The sequence below is a fragment of the Microcaecilia unicolor genome, chromosome 2, assembly GCF_901765095.1.
Source record: "Microcaecilia unicolor chromosome 2, aMicUni1.1, whole genome shotgun sequence".
Classification (NCBI taxonomy): Eukaryota; Metazoa; Chordata; class Amphibia; order Gymnophiona; family Siphonopidae; genus Microcaecilia; species Microcaecilia unicolor.
In genome coordinates, this window is record NC_044032.1 from 374,174,501 (window position 1) to 374,189,909 (window position 15,409).

The 15,409-nt window shown below is 38.8% G+C and overlaps 1 protein-coding gene across 1 annotated transcript in view; it reads left to right on the plus strand.

Moving 5' to 3' along the window:
- The window catches only part of ADGRL3 (adhesion G protein-coupled receptor L3), a 1,077,673-nt gene extending 1,062,591 nt beyond the window's left edge, over positions 1 to 15,082 (plus strand). The window contains 7 exon segments of the mRNA XM_030194565.1: positions 11,240 to 11,291; positions 13,304 to 13,410; positions 13,413 to 13,523; positions 13,526 to 13,702; positions 13,705 to 13,760; positions 13,762 to 13,945; positions 13,948 to 15,082. Of these exon segments, the coding sequence (XP_030050425.1) occupies positions 11,240 to 11,291; positions 13,304 to 13,410; positions 13,413 to 13,523; positions 13,526 to 13,702; positions 13,705 to 13,760; positions 13,762 to 13,945; positions 13,948 to 14,099 (839 nt within the window). The 3' untranslated portion in view covers positions 14,100 to 15,082.
- The last annotated feature ends 327 nt before the right edge of the window (positions 15,083 to 15,409 follow it).

The window sequence follows — 15,409 nt, forward strand, 5'->3', positions numbered from 1 at the left end:
GACATTCAAATAAGAGATATAATAATAATGACACATCTAATAAGCATACGTTAAATAACATAGATATGATGCTAATGCTTTTCTACATTACAACTTACCACGTAGCCAAGGGGCCAAGTTCAGATAAATAGATGGGGACATGATGGGTGGTATAGAGTCAATTGGGATAAATCAATGAGTGTCTAAACTCAAGGAAGGTCTTTGTAGAGTTAAACAAGATATAAGTTACAGTGAGTGTAGCAAGCTAGCCCAGCTGTAGAGTGGTGTATAATCAGTCACTCTATGTATTAAAGGCTTTAAGAAAAGAGCCAGAGTTTCATCTGCATCCTGAAGTATTATTATTGCTTCTATTCAGCAACAGCCTATTAAGTTCAGGGCAGATTACAATTATAAGAAATTGGACACAAACTACTGGATCCTATATAGCATGCCTAACGTTCCGCTCTGAAATCTAAGTGCATTCCATAACAATACAAGTAACTTAATTGGCTTAACAAGCTAATCAGTAGCACCTAACAAGCAATAATGAGCACTAATTGACAATAATTAGAATTTACACGCACAACTCACTAAGCATGTTCTGTAATGAACTGCGCTTAAATTCTAAGGTGTGCAGTTCAAAGTGGGAGTGGTTATGGGACGGGAAATGGATGCTTCATGGGTATTCCAAAATTTACACCCAGAGGTATAGAATATGGCCCAGTGCGTGTAAATGTACACACAGGGATTTACGCCATGTTTTCATTGGTATAAATGGAGGTGCATAGTTTTAGGGATATCAAATGTGTATTCTGTATACCGCACCTAATTCTAGGTGCCACTTATAGAATACGCTAGGCCAGAAATGTTTAAAGCGCTGATTTTTTAGGCAACTTAAATAGAATCTGACCTGAAACATCCAAGAATTACATAGCTATTTTTTCTGTTTTTGCTATCTATGAGAGGTGCTTCTTAAAAAGCCAAGTTTTCAGATAGTTATGAAAAGTCATATAATCTGTAATAGTTTGAATATATGCTGGCAGAGAATTCCATATTGTCGATGCCTGGTTTCTGGTTTTACTTATAGAGCTTTTGTGAAGAAGAATGGCCCAATCAAATAAATAAAAAGGGTCCAAACCAGTACAAATCTTAAAATTGATGGTACGTAGCTTGAATTGGGACCTAGCCTTGACTGGAAGTCAATGCAAGTCAACAAGTAACAGGGTAATGAAATCAAACTTAGAGGCTGAGAACATCAGTTGGGCTGCCACATTGTGAATCAATTGAACTTTCTTTAGCAGCATACTCGAGCATCCAACATATATGATATTATAATATTAAGAGCATATTAATATAAACAGGATATTAACCAATATCTGTAGGTCAAGTAGATACTCCGGAGATCGTGTCTACTGGTTTGTATTTCTAGGATAAGCAGCATAACATGTATTATACTGTTTTGGGATCTTGCCAGGTACTTGTAACCTGGATTGGCCACTATTGGAAACAGGATGCTGAGCTCGATGGGCCTTCGGTCTTTCCCAGTATGGTAACACTTATGTACTTAAAGACCGCCCCTATGCAGGGAGTCTTATGAGTATAGAGTATGAGTGAGGGAGGCAGAGAAACTGTAGGGTGTGATTGGATTGGCTCCACTCTTTCTTCCCTCTCCAATTCCTTTGCCATTTCTGTTTGAGACCCTTTTCTTTGAGATACTCTTTCCCCATCCATTAGACCCCTTCCTAATCCCCATTGATGTAGTTTCCTTTCTCTGGGAATGAAAGGAGCAAAAGGGTAAGGAAATCATATTGGCAATGAAGGAAGGGAGACCAATTCAGCTTTAGAAATTACAATTAGAACAAAGTAAATTAACTGCACACACAAAAAATATGAGAAAATGACTATTTTTAAGAAGCAAAATAAATATAGCAAACTGCCAGAATATTCTTGGACCCCTGTTCTAGAAAAAAGATGCCAAAGTATAACAATAGGGGATCTGTTCAGAGAGTCTGATCCAATAGGATTTGAATATAAGCATTTAGAAGGAAATATAAATTCCTAAGTTAAGGGAGGAGCTTTTTCTTCATGCCTTAGAGGGGCCCACCAGAGCTTGGGCTCTAAGCCTAAAGGATCTAAAAAATATGTAGGAATAAAAGTACAAGGTCTGTCAGTCTGTTAATTAGCTGGCCCTTAGAACCAGAAGGAACAAAGCTAAGTGTTTTCCACACTTGCTGAAGTATTGAGAGAGGTCAGTGTGCTCCACAACTATCCCTCTAAGGCACAGTGTGCACAAAGGCAGAAGGTCTGGTCACACAGACACTGGATCCTAAACTTTAGTCAGAGAGTTCAACATTTGAAGCTGTTGTCTACTTGTAAGCCCTTATTGGGGAAAGGATTTAAAGCTGAAAGCAGTGGAACTGGTGAGTGCCAGCCATATCAAGTGTCGGGGGATAATTCACCCATTCAGGTCTTATTTTTTTAACTGTTCACAAAACAAGCTTATAGCTCACAGAGAGTTAACAAACACCACTGGGATAAAAGCATAGAAACTGTTTCCACCCAGCAAAGAGAGAGAGAGCGATCTATAGGCTAAAATCTACCACAAAGGACCATTTCACCTATATCAGGAGGAAAGAGCTACAGAATAACTAAGAGATTTTGATAAAGCATCATAAGGAGCAAGGAGTTGCATTACTGAATGTATGAAAGATGGTGTAGCTGGAAATGAGTGAATTTTCACCAAAGAGACCTAAAAAAGTTTATTTAGTCAAGTATTCTGTACCTACCCTAATTACTCCCTTCTTTAATCCCTTATTTAATCTCTGCACATTACTAAATGTATCTGATATCCTGGAACGACAATGCTAATAAAACTATGTAAGCCACATTGAGCCTGCAAATAGGTGGGAAAATGTGGGATACAAATGCAATAAATAATAAAATAAATAATAGTCTATTCTAGACAGAACTAAAGCTTGGACCAGCAATCTGAAATTTGCGCCATGAAAAAATTTATGAATAGTTCTCATTTTTTAAACTAAATAAATAGACTTACGAGCAAGAGTTTGGACATGTTGAGAAAAGGATAACAAACCATCTACTTCAACCTCTAAAATTTTGGAACAAGATACAAACAAATATGAATCTGAGGCTATTTTAAAGCCCTGAGGAAATCCAACGATGGGAGGACTTAGCCAAAGAAATTTGGTTTTATCACGATTAAGTTTAAGATAATTGCATAGAGCCTATAGCTCAATCATCTGTACACACTTTGTGATGGATTTCAGAGTATCAGGCCAGTCTTGTGATATTGGAAATAAAAGAGTGATATCATCCGCATATATAACATAAGAATGTCAAGTTGTTCTAGAAGTCTTCCTGTAAGTTGAAGTAAGACATTAGTCAAGGAGACAAGGTGGAGCCTTGGAGTAGTCTGCACCCAGGGTTTCAGTTTGATGACAATCCTCCTTCCTTCTGACCTTCGTAATTACGTGAGGTTAAAAAAATTCTTAAACCAAAATAGAACAGTTGCTCAATCTAGTAAATAAAATATTGTGATCTACTAGATTGAAGGCATATAATAAATCAAATTGGATAACCACAACACTATGACCCTGAGCCAATAGGGCTTTACCACATGCCACCAGAGCCCCAATCATGGACTCTGTATTGTAAGATTTACGAAATCCAGACTGAGATGAATGTAGAATGTTATAATCAAAAAGGTATTTGTCAAGGAGTTTGACAACATATCCTTCCATTATTTTTACAAATAATGGAATTGAAGCAACTGGATAGTAATTCGCAGCATCCAACAGATCTTTATTTAAATTTTATGGACTAGGAATCAATACTATCTCATTGTAACAGGAAGGAAATACTCCTGCTGCTAAACAATCGTTTAGCCAAATAGTAAGCATATGATGCATATTAATACTTCTATATTTAATTAAATATGATAGACACAAGTTCAAACTACAGCCTGATTTGTTAAATCTGGTTAACAGTGATTTTGCGTGAAACTCTGTCATGGGCATAAAGCAGTCCGAGATGCGAGCTCCAGGAATTTCAATGATGTTACAAGACATAACCTGTTCTATATCTTTTCCCTTAGAAAATTGATTTTTAATTTTGGCTACTGTATTTTTAAAGTGTAAAGTTAGTGTTTCCACTGATGGTGTGTTGGCGTTAAGAGGTAACATAATATAATTTATATTAGTCAAACTTTTTACTAAATTGATCGACTTGTGAGTATCAGTAAGAGGGGAATTAATTAATTTAGAATAAAATTCTTACATTTTACTAGCAATACTATGCTTATATAAGGCGAGGTTCTCCATACTTCTAGATTCCAGAGTAAGGGATTTCCTCCATGCCTGCTCTTTCATTCTGCATTCTTTTTAAATAGCTATTAATTCAAGATCAAGCCATTTCTCTGTTTTTCGAGTCATTTTGGATTTTATCTTGATGGGGACTATCTCATTCAGAATAGTAAAGATGTGAATTCCAATTTTCAAATAAATCTTGAGGTAAGCAATTATCTCCTGAAGTATCAGATTTTTTTCCCCAAAATACTGAAGAATCTAATTTTCCTCTAGTCTGCACTACCATTTTTTGTTTGGTTCTTTTAGGGTCGATAGCATCTTGCCACATCACTGTAAAATCCATTAAAAATGATCTGACTAGGGAAGCCTGGAACAAATATTAAAATTTAAATTACATCAAGAACCATCTGACTGGGTCATTGCCAAAATATATAGAAGATGACCTTTCTCATGGGAACTGTGTACAGGAGAATAAATGAATCCCAACAAATCTAAAAAAGTTAAGAAATCATTAGTATCTCTATCTTGCTTATTCTGTAAGGGCCCTGTTTACTAAGCCATGCTGTAGGCGCGCTAACTTTTTAGCACGTGCTAAAAATTAGTGTGTAGTAATGATAGAGACACCATTATATTCCTATGGGTGTCTCTAGGGTTATCTTAGCTGGTGTAAATGTGATCCTAGATTCCAGAGACATGCACGTAACTTACTGTATTCTAAAATTGTTCTGGTGGATATTCAAAACAATCTAACTGGCCAGAAACGGCCGCTGACCGGCTAAATTGCTTGTTCATGACTATCAGCTAATTTTCAGCAGCACCTAACCAGTTATTGCTGCTGAACATTAGCAGTTAGCACCTAAGTGAAACTCGTGTATTTTGGGGACTTTCTAGGAGCGGAGTCAGCATTTGGCCGTTTAAATGCCAATATTCAGCACTTAACTGGCCAGAGTAACTTCATAAAAGGGACTACATAAAGCACAGTCTTATCTTTATACAATAACCCATGACCAGTTAAGTGCAGAATATCAACTTAGCTGGCTATTTGTTAACCGACTCCGCAAAAACTAGAAATTCAATGCCGAAGCTCGGACATGGTCTAGCATTGAATATCCTGAAATAATGCCAGCTACCGTCAGCAAAACGTTCACTGATGCTTGCTGAATATTGACACCCCCCCCCCCCCCCCCCATTAATGTGTACTGTGCCCATGTGCACTCACCTTTAAACTACGCACCATCATATTTATCTGTCCGTTTAGGGGATAGGCATAGGCATAACTGGATTACTGGTATATATATATGTACATACACACACACACATATGTGCATATATGCTAGTATTGTAGACATTTATACACATAGGCGCCTAGATTCTATTTATGGCACCTGAAAAATCTGCAGAGAAAAAATATGCCTAGGTGTATTCTGTAAAGTACACCTAAATTTTATAGAATAGACTTAAATTTCCACATGGTATATAGAATAACGCTGAGCACCTCTCCACGTGACCAAATGTAGTCACAACTGCTCAATATAATTCCCAACTATCCCTCTGGTAGAGGTTACAGTATTCAGATACGAGCTAGAGTACAAATTGAAAGAGAAATATGAGAAGACTAACTGTGAAGACTTATGGATCAAATACCCACTATATAAATTTAAAAAAAAAAGGAAAAAAAATAATTGAAGGAGAGGTTCTCAGAGTGTTAACTCACACAGACGGAGCAGCACTCAAAGGTAATATCTGCTCCTAAGGGTGGACAAGTTTCTCAATCATTGAACTTCTCTGCATTTTTTGTATATGTATGTATGTATGTATTGTGAGCAAACAAAACAGTGCTCCCAACCAATAAAGAAGAAACATCAAAATAATAAATGATTTAGGCTTCAAAGTTATCTACTCATACACTCAAAATGAACCTAATATGTTCCAATGTTCACAGTTCTCAAGGGGATAAAATCCCTCTCTTATTCTCACTTAATTCACAAATGCTACCGTGTTTCCCCGAAAATAGGACCTACCCCAAAAATAAGACCTACCGGGGTTTTCCTGCAAATTTAAAATATAAGACATCCCCCCAAAAGTAAGACCTACCAAACTTTTTTTTAAGCAGGGCCGCCGAGAGCCACCCGAGGTCGCCTGGCCCCCCCCCCCCCCCCCGTCGCTCCCGGAACTAATCTGAAGCTCCTTTCACCTTTGCAAGTTCGGATTGGAGCAGCAGCAAGGCAGACCTCTCCTTCCTTCCGTGTCCCGCCCTTGCCTGACGTAACATAACGTCAGGCGAGGGCGGGGCACAGAAGGAAGGAGAGGTCTGCCCTGCTGTTGCTTGCTGCTCCGAATCCGAACTTGCGAAGGTGAAAGGAGCTTCAGGTTAGTTCCGGGAGCGACGGGGGGGGGGGGGGGGGCAGGTGACCTCGGGTGGGGGGGGGGCAACCAATGTTTCCCAGAAAATAAGACATCCCCCCGAAAATAAGACCTAGCGCATTTTTGGGGAGGAAAAAATAAATATAAGACAGTGTCTTATTTTCGGGGGAAACACGTATGAATGTATCCTATGTGTGCATTTTAGAGAATGTGCCCCCTCCCCTCGAGCTCTGGACCCCCCTCCCATGGAAGTCTGGCTACGCCCCTGCTGTGAGGTGCTGAAAAGAATGCTGAGATAATTTCATGCTTGCGGGGTGTGGTGCACACACCCAAGGTCACTGGGATAAGTGCACCTTTTTTATCTTGAAAGTGTTTCCAATGTTTAGAGAGACTATTAAGTATAGTTTCAGAGTTATTTTCACAGGTTAGGAATGTATACCATATGATTGTTTTTGGATATTTCTCCTGACGAAGAACGCGAAACAGTGGGGTCCCTTGCTGTCGAGAAAATTAAGAAGACATCATGGCTGAGCAGATTTTACTGTTCTAGCAGCTCCCACGTTTAAATATTTCACCTCGCAACCGGAACTATATGGGACTGAAGGATTTAAACTAGAGTTGAGAACCGGTTACAATTACTTTGGATGGATTGTCTCTGATGGATAGAAGTGACAATATTCCCAGGCTTTAAGATAAGTGGTTTATTTCAACATTGAAAAAAAGATTCTAATCAAGCAATGAACGAATGAATGAAGGTTCTCTGTTTGAATATCGCTTCAGTATATAGCCTTAAGAGGATTGCGAAGTGATTATACATACTTTTTCTTTACTTCCATTTAATACTCTCTGTGATATAATGCACCTATAGTCACATTGATATTTGAAGTAGATCATTAAAACACCCCTCCATCCGTTTTTTATTCACAAGATCTTTTTCTTCCTTATGTAGGGAGTTTTTTGTTACTTGTGGATGTTTTTTCGGAAAGGAGGAGGAGCCCATGATACAGGCCAATTCAGTGGAGTCCTAATTAATGGTTCCCTGGGCTATTGAGGCTAGTTTATAAAGTATATGATATATATCAGTATTGTGCAATTTCTCACAGAGTGTATAGCAAGAGTGCATTCATGAGTTTTTTGATATATGTTAAGTGCACTCTAGACAATTGAAGATATTAACATACATTTACAAGACACACTTTTGAGATATATTTTCAAGGGAAGTTGTTGTTTAAGCGAAAATAAGATATGTTGTTCATAAGGAGATGAGAAAATAACAACAATTGTTTGCTCACATGGAGACAAGATTAACCCTTGGAGAAGAGGAGAATTAATCTCTAAAATGCACACATAGGATGCATTCTACTGGAGTGGAGGAGTGGCCTAGTGGTTAGAGCACTGGTCTTGCAAACCAGAGGTGGCCGGTTCAAATCCCACTGCTGCTCCTTGTGATCTTGGCCAAGTCACTTAATCCTCCATTGCAGAATATCCAGTGTACCTGAATATAACTCACCTTGAGCTACTACTGAAAAAGGTGTGAACAAAATCTAAATAAATAATGCTTAGCATTTTATCCCCTTGAACACTGGACCATATTAGGTTCATTTTGAGTGTATGAGTCTGGGTGAGTTAGCACTCTGAGAACCTCTCCTTCACTTAATTTTTTTTTCCTTTTTTTTAAATTTATACAGTGGGTATTTGATCCATAAGTCTTCAAAGTTAGTCTCATATTTCTCTTTCAATTTGTAGTCTGGTTCATATTTGAACAAATGTAGTCACAGTCATTTATGCCATGGTTTACTTGGCATAAATCCTGATGCCTAAATTAGGCACAGAGTGGGTGTATTCTATAACAATGCGCACAGATTTTAGAAATGCCAATGCCCTATCCATGGCCATGCCCCCTTTTCAATTATGCGACTTAGAATTTAGGTGCACCACTTTATAGAATATGCATATTGAGCTGTGTGTGTAAATCTTAATGCCAATGGTAACAGCCAATTAACAGTGCTTATTAGCTACTTAACCAATTAAGTTACGCACATTGTTATAGAATACACTTCGATTTCCGTGCAGAAATTAAGGCGCCATATATAGAATCTCAGGGATATTAGGGTGAGTTCTGTAAATTTCACTTAAGAAGTCAGTGCCAAAAAAAAGCTTAAGTCATATTCTATAATCCACACCTAAAGTTCAGCGCGGTTTATGGAATTAACACTTAAGCAGAAAGGTCACATATAAATCTAGGCACCACCATTTGCACCACCAACGAAATGTGGTGCAAATGTCCGCACCTAAATTTACACATGGAGCCCCTGATCTGCCTCGAAATGCCTATGACCCTCCCATTTCCATTCCCCCATTTTTGGGCCATACGTAAAATTTTAGGTGCGTAATTCTTAATTAAATCTAAATAGTGGCAATAATTGCTTGTTGAAAAAGCCAATTATTGGCACTGATTGGCTTGTTATTCTATTAAATTGCATGCACAAATTGGGGGGGGGGGGGGGTGCACCAAAGTTTGCACACACACATTTTTGCAACTTTTATAGAATCAAGGAGATTAGGCACGTAAATGTGAGCATCTCTGTAGCATTATCTTTTATGAAGGCAGTTCTGTAATTGAGCACCTCCATTAGGCATCCCGATGTTGTGAGGTGAAAGCCTATTCTATAATGGCACCTGGGCCAGATTCTGTTATAGAATACCAGCGTAACCTGGTATTGGCATGTCTTAACACTTATGCATCTGCAGCTACACTGCCCATAGGCCTAGCATAATGGTGGTCAGATAAATGTAACACGGATGCAGGTAGCTGACAATAATCTGTAAGTTACGTGTTTAAGTGGGGAAACACGCCTATATCCTGCCCACACTTCACCCATGTGTATGCTTCCCTTGCATTTATGTGCTATGCCATATAATGTGTACCATTACCGAATAGTGTGTAGCGCCGTGCTGGCACTTTCATGGGTAAGGGATCATAAGTGCTAGTATTCTGTATATTTATGTATGCAAGGGACATATAAATGTGGACACCCAGTTATAGAATTGCCCTTTATGCCTAGGAAATTCACTACCAATTTAAGGGGTCCTTTTACTAAGCCACAGTAAAAAGTGGCCTGCGGTAGTGTGGGTGCGTGGTTTTGGCACGTGCTGGGCCATTTTTTGTCGTGGCTGGGGAAAAAGGCTTTTTTTAATGAGGCAGTAAATGGCCAGATGCTAAAATTAAAGTAGCGCCCGGCTATTTACTGCCTGAGCCCTTACCGCCACCCGTTGACCTAGCGGTTAGGCCTCATGCGCTACATGAGCTGTACTCAAGCAGCACTACAGCTAATGTGGGCGCTTGCCGATTACCACTGTGAACACCCCCGTGGTAGAAAATAGAAAAATATTTTCTACCACGGGAAACGGCATGCACCAACTAAGTAATTAGCACTGGGTGGGCGTGCTATCCGGGCGGTAGTGTCTATTTGGTGCATGGTAGCCCTACCGCCTCTTTGTTAAAGGGCCCCTAAGTACAGGTAGCTACACCTCTTCAGGTGGTTGTTAACTGATCTGTGTTACCTGTTGCATCAACAGTTAATGAAGAGTGTTGACCTGCTTCTAAACTGTGAATCTTAACCCCTAAACATTCTATCCCCCTTATGCATGTGGCAGTTCCCACTTTAAACAGCCAACAGAGCTTAGTAAATTGTCCCCACAAGGTATTAAAAACCTCACTGACTGGTTTTGTGCTGTGGATGAACTACCCTAAATATAGGAGGTGGGGAGAAAAATTCCAAATAACCAAAGTAAACAAGGAGTAAGAGCGTCCAAAAGTTTATTCGCCAAAAGACCTTACATGGGCCGTGTTTCGGCACCAAGACTTCCTCAGGGGTCAAAATGGTTCAGGTGTATCGGCAATGCAGAGGGTGTGAAAATCATGAAATACTCAAGCACAATACACTAGACTGCGTGCCATGGACAACAGTTTCATCCTGTAGGGATATTCATGGGGAAGGAAGTGCTTTACCGATAGAATTGTTCTGTTACAGAATTGCCTGCCTTTATAGCCTGTACACATATATGCTTTAACCACGGTGTGAAGAGGTGTTCCTGAAGGCAGTTCTAAAGGTGTTGATGGAAAGGGCTGTGCTATTACACCTGTGCTTTATGAGAATTTGAGCATCTGCATGTCACGTAATCCAGGATATCTATGCACCCGACAACAGGTATAAATGTAGCTTGTAATTTTCCAAGTGGAAGTTTGTGCTTGTTTCTGCTTTTAAAATCCATGAGACATCTATGTGGAGAAAAATGTGGGCACAGGTATCAAACTGCTCCTGAAAAGGTTCAACGAAGAATGGGTAAATATGTGGTTTATGCACTGCTGTATCCTAGAAAATCTGACTTTTTTGTTCCCTCCTGTGAAAGAATCATATGATAGCATTTCATATATGTGTGCTACAGAAATGGTTTTGTTAACCTTTTTCCTGCATATCATCAATTTGCTTTTTTACTCATGTTTTCTCTACTGTCGCTGTAAGCTTACTTTGTTGTTTTTCTTTCCTTTTCTTCATGCTGTCGTTTAGAGCCCTACAGAGAGACAAGTATGGGAGTAAAGCTAAACATTGCATATCAAATGTAATTTTTTTTAGTTCACTTTTATTGCATCGCATATGGAAGCTGTAGTCTGGTGATAGCAAACACCTGTCCATCTGTGTCTCAAACAGGTCTTGTTTTCAGGATCTTCAAAATGTCTAAATGAAGTGTAAGTGAGAGCCATTGCACTCAAATCTCAGAAATATTTCTTGTGGATCTCCCTAAAACCAGATCTGTTTGGGGCACTGCAGGAGCTGAGTTTGCTTTCACTAGTTTAGTGATTAAAACAGTTCATTTCATTAGTTTAAAATCGGAAACAACAGATACATACATATATATTTGCTAAAAGAATATATATGTAAATATAAGAACATTGCTAATTAAGATTAGATGCTTTTTTTTTGTCTTAAGTCTTTCGTGTCACAAGTTGCCATAATTCTTTGAGTTTTAATGGCATAAGAAATCCTTATTTTCATCATACTTTCATAACTTTCCATTGTTCCCAAGTCATGTTTTTTTTCATTACAAAATCTATCCTCTATTCAATACACTCCACCCCTTTAATTTTCATGCAGCCCTGCATTGACCATGCTTTACAAATGCAGAGGCTCGATGAACAAAATCACCCATCCACAGCCATCCATCAGCATCATTCACTCCATCCCACGCAATCTTAAATCTTTATTTTCTCCAGACATTATGATTGTTTATTGAGACTGCCTAACATGAAAATAAGTGATTTTATTCCATGTTTGTGGTGGCTGCTTTGTTATTCAGTCCTTTTCCTGGAATTTCAACCACCTGCTTTCAGAGCTGGCTGTACAGAGTTTGATAATATACATGAATAGCCTTTGAGTAAGAATTGTTTATTCAAGGCATTTCGTTCAGTCAAAGAAACCATCAGCTGATGAGTTGGAAATACTGGAGGGATGTCACAGTTGTTACAGGCTTAGAGTAGACCACGGGTTTTTTTTTTTCAAAGACAAGCAGTGTACTAAAGTCTCATAGAAGTGAAAGCCCATTAATCTTTCCTGACAGTTTCCCTAAATCCACTCCTGCAAGGTTCAATGTTATCTGTGAATACTGGACCTTTTCATCAGCTTTTGAATTCTTAACTGGGCAATACATGGCAGCTCTCCTAGTTTCTCATTCCTGTGCCCTTTTCGGGGATTTTAATGTTCACAGGAAAGCTAGCCAACTACTTTCCTGGCTTGTGGGAGTTATGATGGTGATAACAAAGGTTTATGGAAACCTGTATTTCAACAGTTTCCCAAACCCTACTGATCTCCAGAACTTAAATTCTTTAATACTGTGCAAGTGGAGGGGGGGGGGGGGGGGGGGGGGGGAGTTGCTTGGGGTTTTTTTGCATTGCATGACACCGTATAATTGATTTTAACTTCCATGGAGAAATATTAAAATACATGGATGCATATTATTATATAACTGAAAAAAATTCTTTAGTCCTTGCATTACAAGTAAATCCTGTATTCAAATACTAAAAATTATGGGTATCCAATTTTGCTTGTATTTTGCAAATGTTCTAATTAATTTTATAAATTACACTTGTGCAATTGAATGCAGAGATAAGGCACCTGCATGTCTTCCCCCAGCAATGAGACACTAAGACCAGCTGTCAAGAACAGTGCTTTGAAATATATTTACTGAATTCTAGTTAAGCTCAGGAATTGTAAGAAGAAATGTCCAGATTAGCATACGTTGAGTAACAAATACTTTACTGCATATAATAGCGGTGTTTGAGCAGGCTATAGAGAATCATTAGGTAACAAACAGATCATGTACCCTGTCTTAACATGGAGTAATGATGGGTGATAAATTTTAAAAATAAATTCTGGAGTTCTTATGTCTATTTCAAGCATTGTATGCAAACCTTTTCTTTTCTTTTTTTAAAATTTGTTTTGAGACTAATTTTCAACTATGAAGTCTCTTGCAATGCATACGGCCTACAAAGAAGAAGGTTATAATTCTGTGTGTGAGCATTATGAAAGATTATTGTTTTTAAAAAAAATCATACTGTTCTTGTGTAATGTTTTCAGAGGGCTTCTGAACAGTGCCAGGGATACAAGTGTCATGGATACTCTACCACTGAATGGTAACCATGGGAACAGCTACAGCCTGGCCAGCGGCGAATACCTGAGTGACTGTGTCAAATTATTGATCGTGGCTACAACCACACCGAGACTGCCCTAGAGAAAAAGATTCTGAAGGAACTCACATCTAATTATATTCCTTCCTACCTGAACAACCACGAGCGTTCAATGAGCAGAACAGAAACCTGATGAACAAACTTGTGAACAACATTGGTAGTGGGAATGAGGATGCCGCAATTGTCCTGGATGATGCCACCTCTTTTAATCATGATGAAAGCCTGGGTCTGGAACTAATACACGAGGAGTCTGATGCCCCTTTGCTGCCACCACGTGTCTATTCAACGGAGACCACCAGCCTCACCACTACACCAGGCGACGGATTCCACAAGATAACAGTGAGAGCTTTTTTTCCCTTATTGACCAACGAGCACACAGAAGAACTCCAATCACCCAACAGGGATTCTCTTTACACCAGTATGCCAGCCCTTGCTGGTATGCCGATCACAGAAAGCATTACTACCAGCACCCAAACTGATCTCCCAGCAGCCAAAAGCAGTGATGCCGATGATGTCTACTACAAAAGCATGCCAACTTGGGTTCCAGAAATCATGTCCATCAGCTACACACCTACTACCAGCTAGGCCGAGGCAGCAGCGATGGCTTTATAGTACCACCAAATAAAGATGAAACACCAACTGAAGAAAACTCAAAAGGACCTGCGCACTTGGTTACAAGCCTATAGAAGATTACACAAAAAAAAATTCAACAACAAATTATTAAAAAAGCAAGCAAACTCTCTAACACTTGCTTTACTATTCCAATTTAATACTGTATAAACAGTGGTAATATCGTCTGTACACCTAAATCTTCATGCTGTTCTAAGGATTGTCAAACTTTTTATATTGGAATTTTTAGGCCAGCCCAAAGGAAGAGATACTGGTGTAATGTCCCTTCCTTGCCCACCCCTAGATAGACTTCATTATGTTAATGATAAAGGATGTAGAGAAAATGACACTGTTTGTGGCCTTCTTTAATTATGCTGTGTTTGTTAATTTAAAACAAACAAAAAAAAAAGCTCTTGATGCTCCGTTACTTTTCAAAGACCCGATTTCAAGGATGATGTTAATTTTGAACAGTGGTAACGTTGGAGCATTGGGGGTCAGAGTCCTGCACAAAAGCAAAACCGGTTTCCGTGACTTTGCATCCCATCCTGGCCTTTTTGGTCACTTGCACTTTGGCTGAACCCTGCAGCACGATCAGTTGTTGGGGAAAGTCAAAACAAAATCAATCAGAAACAAACACACAACAATCTAATAAAATGGAAGGGAATTTTTAGAAATACATGCTCAATGCATATTTTATGTTTTTGCTGTATTAACGGATTATCAATCAAAAACAAAACTAATGGCAGAAAAAAAATTTGAACAATTTATATGTAATGTACAGATACTAGCATTGCACATATAGTATGCTTTCTGTTCCTCCAGAACTTGCGTCCCTGTTAATGTAGTGGAAAAAAGAAAAAAAATAACTTTTTTTCTGTTGTGCTGGTCTTGCAAGTTTTGTCTACCAGTAGGAGCAAGGTTTTCATAAGCCCCTTTTTATTTTTGCCTTTTTTTTCCTTAAGAGTTCACTGGGCAAAACTATCACTTTATAATGATAATCATTTTATAGTAATGTGAACACAAATTGTTTTTTTTTTTTTGGGGGGGGGGTGGGTGGGGTGGGAAGAGAAAGAAAACCGATAAATGAATTTTGTTTTCTCACTGTATATTTTTGATCCAGTCAATGTATTGCCAACAGAATTTTTTGCAAAATAGACCAGGATAAATTTTCTCTTTGCAGTGCACAACTGATATACTAAGAATTGTATTTGGCAAACAGTCCCTCACCAGGCAATAGGTACGGTTTCTAGAAGCCAAGTGGTCTTGATAGAAATAGTGGGGCTTCTGCATGTGAAAGACCATATGCTGTAGGAGTTAAACAAGATGTTCATGGTTCTTTCTGGTCAAGCACTAGGCACTTGTACTGCAGTGGTTAAACAAATTGACT